The sequence below is a fragment of the Heptranchias perlo genome, chromosome 5 (genome assembly GCF_035084215.1).
Source record: "Heptranchias perlo isolate sHepPer1 chromosome 5, sHepPer1.hap1, whole genome shotgun sequence".
NCBI lineage: Eukaryota > Metazoa > Chordata > Chondrichthyes > Hexanchiformes > Hexanchidae > Heptranchias > Heptranchias perlo.
In genome coordinates this window covers 20,843,510-20,855,976 of record NC_090329.1, presented here as the reverse complement: position 1 = coordinate 20,855,976, position 12,467 = coordinate 20,843,510, and the positions used below count along the sequence as shown (strand labels likewise).

The 12,467-nt window shown below is 43.3% G+C and overlaps 1 protein-coding gene across 1 annotated transcript in view; it reads right to left on the bottom strand.

Annotated features, from left to right (window-relative positions):
* col21a1 (collagen, type XXI, alpha 1) overlaps positions 1 to 12,467 on the bottom strand; it is a 315,698-nt gene that overhangs the window by 268,438 nt on the left and 34,793 nt on the right. Inside the window, exon 3 of the mRNA XM_067985251.1 lies at positions 10,114 to 10,674. Within this exon, the coding sequence (XP_067841352.1) occupies positions 10,114 to 10,674 (561 nt within the window). The remainder of the gene's footprint in view (positions 1 to 10,113; positions 10,675 to 12,467) is intronic.

Sequence of the window (12,467 nt, the reverse complement as noted above, 5' to 3'; positions counted from 1 at the left end):
TGAAACTGGGGGAAACACTCCCAGTTTATCCAAAATCACACACAGTCCCTTAATCAGGTCAGTTAATGACCTGAACAAGCAAAGTAAATACTCTCAAGTGGCATCCCGATGGCTTTAATTGCCTGCGGGATTCCCACCAGCGGGGGCTGCGCGTGCACGCCGGCGCGTCATCGGGGAACCCGGAAGTGGGCGGGATCGAGGCGCGATCCGGTCCCGCACCTGGATTTCGGGATTTTCGGGGCCCCCCCGCCGAGAACGCACCCGGTAGCGGGTGCTAAAATCGGGCCCCAGGAGCCAACCGTAGGTCAGTGGGAGCAGGGATGATGGATGTGTAAGACTTGATATAAGATAGGATACGGGCAGCGGAGTTTTGGATGAGCTGAAGTTTATGGAGGATGTGAGGCCAACCAGGAGAGCATTGAAATAGTTGAGTCTGGAGTTGACAAAGGCATGGATAAAGGATTCAGCAGCAGATGGTTAGAGGTGAAAGCAGGCAGTCTTTCTGATAGAGAAGATATGAGGTTGGAAGCAGTCTGACAGCACAGAGGCTGTGGAGGGGTCATGAGGTGGTGGAGAGATAGAGCTGGATGTCATCAGCATACATATGGAATCTGATCCCATTTCACCCAGGGGCAGCATGTAGGCGCAGAAGAGGCGAGGCAATGGGTAGATCCTTGTGCAGCTCTGGAGGTAATGGTGCAAGGGCTGGAAGAAACACCACTGCGCGAAATATTTTGACTACAATTGGTTGGTTAAGAGTGGAACCAAGCAAGGGCGGATCCACTGAGCTGAATAATGGAGGAGAGGTGTTGGAACAACATGGTGTAGTTGACCATGTCAAAGGTTGCATAGAGGACAAGAAAAATAAGGAGAGATAATGCATCTTGGTCACAGAAACAAAGAATGTCATTTGTGACTTTTGTTAGGACCATTTCGACTCCTTGGCAGGGGCAGAAATCTGATTGAAAAGATTCAAACATGTTATTGCAGGAGAAATGGGCAGAGATTTGGAAGGTGACAGCAGGTTTGAGGTTTTTGGAGAGGAAAGGGAGATTTGGTTTAGGACAGTAGTTTGCAAGGACAGAAAGGTTGGAGGTGTGTTTTAGTTGAGATGGGTGACAACAGTAGTTTTAAAGGGAGGGGGTAGTGTCTGACAGTGTCTAAGGAGAGTGAACCATTTACAAAGTCAGTTAGCATGGAGCCATAAAAGGAAGCTGTGTGGTCTAGTGGGAGTGGAGCTAAGGGAGCAGGAGTTGGATCTCATGATTGAGATGAACTCGGAGAGGGCATGAGCAAAGATAGGAGAGAAATTAAAGAGAAAGGGAGGTTTAGGGCTAGGGCGAGGGGCAGCGTCTAGGTTTGGCTTGGTGGGCAAGGGGAAGGATGGAAGCAGCAGAGGCTTGGTTCCTTGCACTTGTTAGAAGTGAGGGTGGAGGGGCTGGGAAGAGGGGTTTAAGGAGATGATTGATTGCAGATGAAAAAAAAGCTGGGGTTACCTTTGCTCTCCAGAATTATTCTAGAGTGGTGAGTAGTTTTGAGGACAGGAAGAGCTTTATGAGCTTCATACCATAATAAATGCATTAAAATTACATAATTCACAAAAAAATACTAAACTTACTCATAATGTTAGCCATTGTGTGCTAGAAATGCTTCCAAAAAGTTCCACCCACACAGCATGAAATGAAGTCAATGGAAATGGAAAATCGGGTGAGGTTTATAATGGACAGTCAATTCGATACCGCCTGTTTTACACCATCACCTAAAGGTAAAATTATCCCCCAAAAGGATCAAGTGCAGTTTCTGTTGATAGTTTTGCTCCCTGACAAAGCTTAATAGCTCATTTAGAAGGGATTTGTGTTGCGAGAAAAGCACAGTAAGCCAACAAAGAAATACAACAGATGTAGATGGAGAAATCCGAAAGTGTGTAAGAATTTTAACTGTCTAAAGAAGTCTTACGAAACAAAGCCTATAAAAAGTGACAGTGTTGCAAGCTGAAATTGAAGTAACTTGGAGTGAAGTAACTGGGAATGGTACACAAAGATGCTATCAATTAATTAGTTATTTATTACCAGTGCTGATGACTACTGTGTGAAGTTTGTGAAACAAACCTTTCCAAGTAATTTTTCTGGTGTGGAACGCGTAAGCCTACTCTACTCCAAAAGTATAGTTATGAGGAGATACTTGAGATACTGGAACTATTTAACTGGAACAGAGAAGGCAATGACAAGATTTAAGAGGTGTTTAAAATTGTGAAAGGTTTTGATAGGACAAATAGGGAAAGACTATTCTCTCAGGTTGGTAAGTCAGAATTGAAGCATCATTAATTTAAAATTGTCACTAAGGGAGCGAGGATGGAAGTTTTCGAGCATGGAGGCAGTTCAGGAATATCTTGCGTTCGGAATGGGGGGTAGCGTGGAATGGGGTGTTCTGAACTTTCCTCGTGGGGCTTGAAGGAGCACTCCTTCTCCTCCTAGCCCCACAAGGAAAGTAAAAAAAACACGTGCCTGTGTTGGTTCTTCTGGTCCAGGATCCTCTTCCCGTTATCTTTATCTGGCGGGAAGATCACACTGGCTTCCCCCCTCAAGCCACAATTTAAAATAGCAATTGGGACCCAATGACATCATCAGACCCAGATCTGTATATTTAAAGAAGGATCCCATCGACTCCAGGCGGGTGTCATTCCTACCTGTTCAGAAGTGCTAGTTAAAATAAAAGACAGTGGGAACGGAGTGGAAAATCAGCAGGTAAGTCTCATAGGCAAGTCTAACTACCCGTTGGCAGGCAGGGTTAGAAGCATCCCTCAAGTAGCTCGGCAGCGCTCATATTCAATGTCTCATATGCTAGAACACTGAACTCTCACAACTTAGACACTTGCTCCCTGACATCTACTCTTCCTACTTTCTATCCCACAAATCCCGACTACCTGAGATGGCAGCAGCTAATGAATGCAATGCATTCCTCCAGGAGCAGAAAGCAGCACAAAATGCCTGAGAACACCAGGATACTGGAGAGAGGCATGCCAACATCCAGCATTTGACACCATTTGAAAAAATCTACAAAAAACCTGCTGATGATAGAGTGCGTTGAATAAAGGACAGCGAGTCTTGGGGGAATCAACCAGAGAGGCCATTTCAAAGTCTATAGGGCAGCATCTGAAAGGAATGAAAGGCTCTTTCCCAGGGATGTAAAAATCTTTCTGATTCCTTCAAATCTATTCTCCCACTGATCATTCTCAGTAGCAATGGAGAAGCTGGTGTGTTTGCCTCAGACTCTGTATCCCTTTATGGCTGCAGGATAGAGGAGCACTCCATCAGCTCCCTGCAGAAGTCTTCATATTTGCAGAACCAGGCTGCCACGGAGCCCATAACAAAGAGTCAACCTGTTCCGTGTCCATTGCAGGACTTGGGAGCCCTGACAGAAGGGCCACCTCCATCTCAAGAGGTTCATAATATTTTGTAGCAGTCCAGATGGCATGTAGAAAAATTTGCGTGGTCACAAAAGGTGTGCATGGTGACAGAAGCAAATTATGTTTTGTAAATAGTTAAAATAAATCACTGGAATATTTGATGTAAGGACTGCTTGCAGCTTGGTATGACACTGGGGAACAGATAATGAGCGAATGTGATAGTTAGCCAGGACATCCTAATCCTGAGCTATGAGGAGCAAGGATTTTACATGGACCATTCAGAGCTTGGTGAGAGGAGACAGATCTATGATGGGCTGAGACTTCCAAATAACAGTGCTGTGTTCATTTGTGAAGATGTGCCGAATGAGTCTGTCTCTCAGGTGTCCAGCAGCTGTTGCCACTGCACCTGCTTCCAGTCCTTCTGATCAGTCTGAAAAAAACGACTTTGTAAACTGCAGATAACTTTTATTTCCTTAAAAGAAAGAACTTGCATTTATATAAGGAGGGATTTTAACTCCCGGGACTTGCTGCTAGAGGCCTGGTCCATTTTAACAGCCGGGCCTCATGAATGTAGATGCAGCGAGATGATCGCCCAAAATGGGCGTCCAGAAACAGCTCGCTGGGTTATTGTTTTTTGGAGTTCCATTGATGTCGAGGAAGCCCCTCCGGCACACTGCCTTTTGCAGATATTGTGCGCAAGTTTCTCCTGCAACAAGGTTGAATGAATTAGGTGAAGGCTAGCTATAGAGGACTGTTTCCCAGGAGGCATTGGACAGCTGATATTAGAGATCTAGGGCACAATTTTTACCTGGATCCGGGAAGAGAGCAGGTGGTTACATTTTCGCATGGGAAACCTGGAAAGTGAAGTGAGCACATCAGAATCTGCGATTGCAACTCAAATGAAGGCAATAAATTTTACTTCCAGGTTTCGTGCCCAGCAGTCAGCCTGATTGACAGGCTGGCTGCCTGTCAGGCGGGAAAGCAGCCAGGGAGAAATCTGTGCCCTCGGGGGCTGGACAAGGGGTCGGGTGAGAACTCGGCAATCACAGAGGGGGTGGTGTGAACTCAATGATGGGTTCGGACATCGGGGGGGGGGCGATCGTGGGGGACCAATGACTGCAGGTAAGCTTGTTGGGCCTGTAGGAAATGTTCCTGCTCCTCCTGGCCCATAAGCAGTGCAATAAAGGCACATACCTAAATGAACTGGTCCTTATCGCTTCCTTTTACTTGGCGAGATTCACAAGCCCCGGGAAAGCCATCCTGGAGGCGTTAAATTTAAAGTTAATTCTCAATTAGTTAAAAAAACACTGCTTAACATCTCTTAACGATGTCAAGTGCCACGCTAAATAGCCGTCCGCCGGCACTAATTGGGAACTCGACCTCGTCCATTGCATTCATCCAAATGTGCCCACGATAAGTGTGGTCACAACTTAAAAACCTGTAATTTTGACCTCCCACCCGCCCCCCAACACAACCGTTCTTGGGGTTAAAATTCTCCGCCTGGTGTCACCCTGTTAATGTGGAGGAAGAGGTTTTAGGTTTCTGTATGCAAGTAATGGCAAATGGCTATACATACTGTAAAATTGTGAGCTCTTCTTTTATTCCTTCTTGCATTGTCCTTCTCTCTTCTTGAGCTGTCTGTGCCTGATCCTCCAGTGGTACACATTCTTCAAAAGTGTGACAAAAGCCATCCAGTGCACTCAGTGATCCAAGCACTTACCTGATGCTTCCCCAGCCTGCTGCTGCAATCGTAAGCCAGAGTTGGCTTTATAAAAGCTGCATTCTAATTTTCAAGCACCCCCAACACATTACTCCTGTTTTACATGGGATTTGCACTGGCGATCCTCAAATGCATATACAAATGAGCTGATCCACAAAATTCTGGCAGATTCAGCTCTGTAGAACTTCAGCAAATGCAACTCCAGATGTACTGGTGTAAATTTGGTGCAACTCACCATGTGGAATTTGGGGGCCTGTTTTTAGATAATCCTACGCAATGCTTAAGTGCTGTAGCATATAAACCTGTTCCTAGTCCTTAAAGTTATTGCAAATCTAAATCAACAGCTGGCTTAAATGTACAGGAAAATTTGGAACAAGAAGGAAAAACCCAGGAAACGTTTGCATCACAAAACATGGTTAACATAGCAGTAGAGTTCAGAAATAGTGAGAAACGCACAAGGGAGCAGTAAAAGTAGAGGTAGTTGGAAGTAACCACTAAATACTGAAAAATCAAATGCTGAAAAATGCATCTGGGAAAGCTGAGTACAGGTGGGTCAAAACTTACAGACAGCAAGCCAGGAAGTCAACACATAGCAGCAAAGGAAAGTTGGAAATGAGACAGGGAGCTGAGATTGGAAGGAATTAAGGCATAGGAGCAGGCCAGATGAAGATGAGAGTTAGCTTTTTTTGGAAAAGCAAGCAGCACCATTGCCAATTGCAAACAACCAGAACAGAGAGAAACAGGATCCCAAAGTGAGTCTTACACTGAGGCCTAAATTTTAACCCCACGAATGGGTGGTTTAGGGGCGGGTGCGAAGGTAAAAATTGTAAAAAATAAAACCCAACCCCGCTCTTAGGAGGCGGGTCAGTCAGTGAAAGCTTTCAAGGAGGCTGCGGCCCTCCATTTTTACAGCTTTTTTATTTTTAACTCCTGGGGGCCGGGATTCCCTGGGCCTTCTACTTCACGCCATACGAGAGGAGACGAGAAGGCCCGAAACAGCAGGTAAGTGCCTTTATCGCACTGTTTGTGGGCCCGGAGGAGCAGGAGTGCTTCCCCAGGCCCAAAAAGCTTTCCTGCAGCGACCCTAACCCCACCCCACGATCTCCGACCCCCCGGTGACTCCCTCCCCCCCCCCCCGATGACCCACCCTCAATGACTCCTGACCCCTGATGACCAACCCCGATGACTCCCAATCTCCCCGATGACCCCCGACCACCCCCCCCCCCCCACAATGACCGACCGATTTTGTATTAAAGCGATCTAATTTAGAATGTTTTGTCTACTTTGTTTCATTATTGAGCAAAGTGTCAGATTGGCTCACTCTCATCTCTGAGTTAGACAGTTGTGAGTTAAAGCCCCACGACATACTTGAGCACATATCAGGCTGATGCTTCAATATAGTACTACGGGAATTCTCCATTGTCAGAGGTGCTGCCTTTTGGAGGAGACATTAAACCAAAGCCCCATCTACCTGCTCAGGTGGATGTTAAAAATCCTATGGCACTATTTGAAGAAGAGGAGAGAACGATCCTGGCCGACATCACTTCCTCAGCCAACACCACCACAAACAGATTATTCATTCATTATGGGACTTTCCTGTGTACAAATTGGATGTTGCATTTACCTACAGTACAACAATGCTGTAGTAAGTACAAAGTAATCCATTGGTAGTAAATTGGTCACATTCTGAGGATGTGATAAGGCACTTACTGGGAAAAGTAAAGTTAAAACCAATGGTAGCTATCTATGTGGTGCATGCATTTGGAAACTCAGTAAGTTCGTAATAGAAAACACCACTTGCATGGCTTCACTAATACCTCATTTATAATAAGAGAATAGATGAGTGAAAGCATCATATGGCCTCCAATGATCACTATCTATCTGTGTGTTTTTATAAATGCAATTTTCAGACTTAATTTTCCCATCAATATAAATAATGGCAGTGCTAACCTAACTGAACAATGCCCATCTATCAGTAGCGCAGTGGTTCCATTGCATCATTTTTCTCCAGTAATGTACCTGTAAATGTATAGTTTCTATTTAATGTGTTTTCCTCCTACACTTCTCACGTTGATGGAGAAGAGCTGCCCTGAGGTATGTAAAATGTATGAATGCTTTGACAGGTTAGCACAGGAGTGGCATGTTATGAGAAACATTTGTGGCATGCATATTTGGGGCAGCTACTTAGTATAGAATGGTTTTCGAGAGCCTTACTGTGACAGTTTTCTCAGGTCTGCCATCTTTTTGCACATTTAGAGTCAAGTCCTTTGAGTGCTGGTGACCATATTAACCCTGTTATCTGTCTGTTGTCAGACTTGCTGTACCAGTCTTTTCTGTATAGGATGCTCTTTAGTACCAAAGGGGACACCATCCTTTCCCTCACCGCAGTATCTGTAAATTTGGCTATGCGTGGACGAAAAGCCTAAATTGACCAGGAATTTTCCAGCTCAAAGCCTTTTGTTGAAGGCAAGAATGCTGAAGTGTAAACACCACCTGCAGCTCTTTAAATCAACATCATCTGTGGATCTGGTGCAAATGCCCCACTAAGTAGCCCTAGCACAGATGGAAGCCTATATTGAATAGTCAACATTTGCAAATCCTGAATATCAGGAGTAAATGGCTATGCAAGTGCAATCAGCAGAAACGATGGCTTCACACCATATACCCCTGTTTTGAACACAAACCAGAATTTACATGTTCTAATATTTGTCATCTTTCTCTTGGCAGCTTCATTCTTTCCTGTTTGAGTCATGCTGGTGTACAGTTGCATGGGTGCGAGCAACTATCCAGTACTGTTTTCCTTTTTTAAAAAATAAGAGCTGGATACATAGAGAGTCATAAAAATTATTGCAGTAAAGGAAATCATTTGAACATTGTATCTTTGCTGGTGCTAATTCTTCGAGTGGAGCTATGTCCTCTAGTCCCATTTCCTTGTCTTTTCCTCATATTCTTTTGTATTCTTCCTTTCAAATACTTTACCAATTCCATTTAAATGAGGTTACAGTTTCTAATCCAATAGCCACTTGTGGTAAAGCATCCCAAGTCCTAACAAACCACTGCATGAAAGAATGTCTTCTAACTTCCCCCTTCATTCTTCCTAAGAGAATCCTGTCTACGACCCCTTGTGACCAAATTCCCAACCAACAGAAACAATTCTCCCTCTACCCTCTTGATAGCTTTCAGAATTTTGAAAAGCTCTAATATGTTCTCATTAACTTTCTCTGTTCAAGTGAGGAAAGCCTCAATTTTTCAAGCCTTTCTTCATAACTATGATCTCTCATTCTCAGTATCTTTTCAGTGAATCTTCTCTGTACCCTTTTCATGATTCGAATCTTTCCTATAATGGGGTGTCCAGAACTCTAAAAGTTCCAATTGTGACCTAAATATTGGGATAGGAGCAAAAATGAAAGCTAGAAAGTTAAAGGGTTCATTTCTAGAGGGTCAGAATTGAAAAGCAGAGGGGTTATGTTAAACTTGTGTAGAACCCTGGTTCGACCACACTTGGAGTTGGAAATGAGACAGAGGGAGCTGAGTATGGAAGGAATTAAGGCATAGGAGCAGGCCAGATGAGGATGAAGGTGAGCTTTTTCTGGAAATGCAAGCAGAATCATTGCCAATTGCCAACAGCCAGAGCAGAGAGAAACAGGAACCCAAAGTGGGCCATACACTGAGTTCCAAAACAGCTACACTCTGACTCTGGTTTGTAAAGCTAATAAACAGTGAGGGAGAAAGGAATAGAAGGACATGCTGATAGGGTTAGATGAAGTAGGAGAGAAGAGGCATGGATCTGTTGGGCTGAATGGCCTGTTTCTGTGCTGTGCATTCTATGTAATTCTATGAATGGAGCCCATTGATACATGACATCTTGAAAATGTCCATCTCCAGAATACAACTACTCAAAATTGAATAATGTAATATTAAATTGATATCCTGAAGGTTGAAATTCCTCTATGCACTATATTTAGTGCATTGGTTAACACGTTCACATCAAATTCCTGTGTGCATTATTTTAACCAAGTTGTTAAATGGGTTCTTGACTTCATCAAAACAGTATATACAGGAATTTGATGCAAATATGTTAACCACAGTACTAAAAGTACCACATAGAGGAATTTCAACTCCCATAAGTTTTGCCAGATTACTTTCAGAATCAGGAAAAAAATTCACAGATCTTTATCTTCTTGGAAATGTACACTCTGTACTTAGACACCTCCCTCACAGGTTAAATAATTTGAGGAAAGGCTGTAAAATTTAAAATTGTACATAGGGTTGCCACCATCTGGCTTTAGGCCGAACAGCTTTTGATTAGGTTATCTGGAAAACACTAAAATGTATACCAACACCAAAAGTTCACTTTTAAAAAATAGAAATCCATATCATCCACATCACTGTTTTGAGGCTTTCAATGAATTCTGATCATCACCAAAGAAAATAGCAGAACACATGCCACGAAACCATTCCCATGCCCACCTGAATCCTGCCCCTCTTCAGTTTTAGACTTTTCAGCAGCTGGAATCATAGAACCACACAGAGGTTTACTGCACAGTAGGAGGCATTTGGCCCACTGTCTCCGTGCCAGCTGAACCAGAGTTCTATATGTAATGTATTACATATGCAGTGTTGAATTACACAAAGGTACTGTTTTCAGTTTCTTAGTGCTTTCTACACAATAATGAACGAGTAATGCTGAAAATAATTGGAATGTATCAAGAGAAGATAAAGTATTTTGTAGATTAAAGAAAATATTGTAAATAAAAAGTCATGAAATTTAAGTGTGTAAAAATTATAATCTTACACCATACAGTCTGGCGCATTTCTACACTGATAGAAAAAAAATCATAGAATTCAGCTTTTTCTTTATAAAACAATTTTGAAATTAGGTTTCTGGAATTTATTTTAGTATGAAACTGCTTTTGGGAGCTATCTTCAACCTTGCAAAAGGATCTTTTTTGATGCAAGTATGTAAAGAAGAAAAAACACTACTTACCTTCACAAAGTTTCTGTTTCATTACTTCTCTAATTCTGGAGATACCAGTGTAGTCCTCTACATAGAACACATATGTGGATGACGGTTTATTAGCAATTGCCTGAAGTTCTGCATCTTCTATTTCCTGACCAACTCCAATTGCAAACAATATAATTTTCTTTTTTCTTGCTTCCTCTGCCGAGTCCTTCACGTCATCCTGGGACTTTCCATCGGTAAGTACAACTGCTACTTTTGTCACAGTATTAGAAGCCCTGGTCGAGGTAGCAAACACATCGTTAACTCCAAATGTTATAGCTTTTCCTGTTCTAGTGTTTCCACCCATATATAATATGGCCTCCATTGCTTTCATCAGATCTTCATTGGAACTATATTTTTCCAATGGGATTTCTAGCACAGGATCATCACTATACTGTACGACACCTACTTGTGTAAACGTAGTCCCTATTTCAAAACTGCTGGATATGTTGATAATCCAGTTTTTGACGATTTCAAAATTATCCGGCCCTACACTAAATGAGCCATCCAAAATGAAAACTAAGTCATTTGGAGCAGTTCTGCAGCCTAGAAGAAAAGGGAAAAGAAAAATGTTATTACTATAAAGGAATGCAATACTACAATGCATATTATCCACTATGGAGTTAACAATATTATTTTTGTGCTACAATTTTTGTAGGAATTTTAAAGAATCTGAATATTACACAGGTTTATATTTAACATTGCACCTATCTGTTTGGTGCTCCCACCTATATTTGTAAGTCAGGTAGTTGGGAATTTCTGACTTGCAAGCCACAAACTTCTTGGGTTTTGTTTAATGAAAATCACATGCTTGTGCTTCTCACAGAGTAACAACCATTTCAGTAATAGTAAAGGTGGAGGCCCGCAGGTATAAATCCAATTTACAAAGAACACAGTTTTCAAACTGCTGAAATATGTTTGATATAGGAGTCAGTCATTTTGATACTCCTTAGCTAATCATGGTAGTGTACTTTAGTAAAGTTCTTCACACAGGCTCCACCTTCCACCTGATGGATGAGAAACCCACACTTACCTTATCCTTCTATCTGAAGCACCCAAATAAAGTTCACAGATGACCCACTGTGGAAGGCCAGTGAGACCACTCCGGATATGAAGAATCATTTTCTGATTTGTCACTGTATTCCCTGCATATGTTTACACATAAGCGTATGATATCACATATGGGGTACGGTAGTATAGTGGTTATGTTACTGGACTAGTAATCCAGAGGCCTGAACTAAAATCCAGAGTCATGAGTTCAAATCCCGCCACGGCAGCTGGCGAATTTAAATTCAATTAATTAAATAAAAATCTGGAATTAAAATACTAGTATCAGTAATGATGACCATGAAACTACCGGATTGTCGTAAAAACCCATCTGGTTCACTAATGTCCTTCAGGGAAGGAAACCTGCCATCCTTACCCGGTCTGGCCTACATGTGACTCCAGACCCACAGCAATGTGGTTGATTCTTAATTGCCCTCTGAAATGGCCTAGCAAACCACTCAGTTGCAAAATCTCACTACGAAAAGTCAGAATAAGAATAAAACCGGACGGACCACCCGGCATCTGACCACTAGGCACCGGACACGACAACGGCAAAACACCAAGCCCAGTCGACCCTGCAAGGTCCTCCTTACTGGGGACTTGTGCCAAAATTGGGAGAGCTGTCCCACAGACTAGTCAAGCAACAGCCTGACATAGCCATACTCACAGAATCATACCTTTCAGCCAACGTCCCAGACTCTTCCATCACCATCCCTGGGTATGTCCTGTCCCACCGGCAGGACAGACCTACCAGAGGTGGCGGTACAGTGATATACAGTCAGGAGGGAGCAGCCCTGGGAGTCCTCAACATTGACTCTGGACCCCATGAAATCTTATGGCATCAGGTCAAACATGGGCAAGGAAACCTCCTGCTGATTACCATCTACCGTCCTCCTCCATGTTGAGCACCACTTGGAGGAAGCACTGAGGGTAGCAAGGGCACAAAATGTACTCTGGGTGGGGGACTTCAATGTCCATCACCAAGAGTGGCTCGGTAGCACCACTACTGAACGAGCTGGCCGAGTCCTGAAGGACATAGCTGCCAGACTGGGACTGCGGCAGGTGGTGAGCGAACCAACACGAGGGAAAAACTTACTTGACCTCGTCCTCACCAATCTTCCTGTCGCAAATGCATCTGTCCATGACAGTATTGGTAGGAGTGACCACCGCACAGTCCTCGTGGAGATGAAGTCCCGTCTTCGCACTGAGGACACCATCCAACGTGTTGTGTGGCACTACCACCGTGCTAAATGGGATAGATTCAGAACAGATCTAGCAGCTCAAAAATGGGC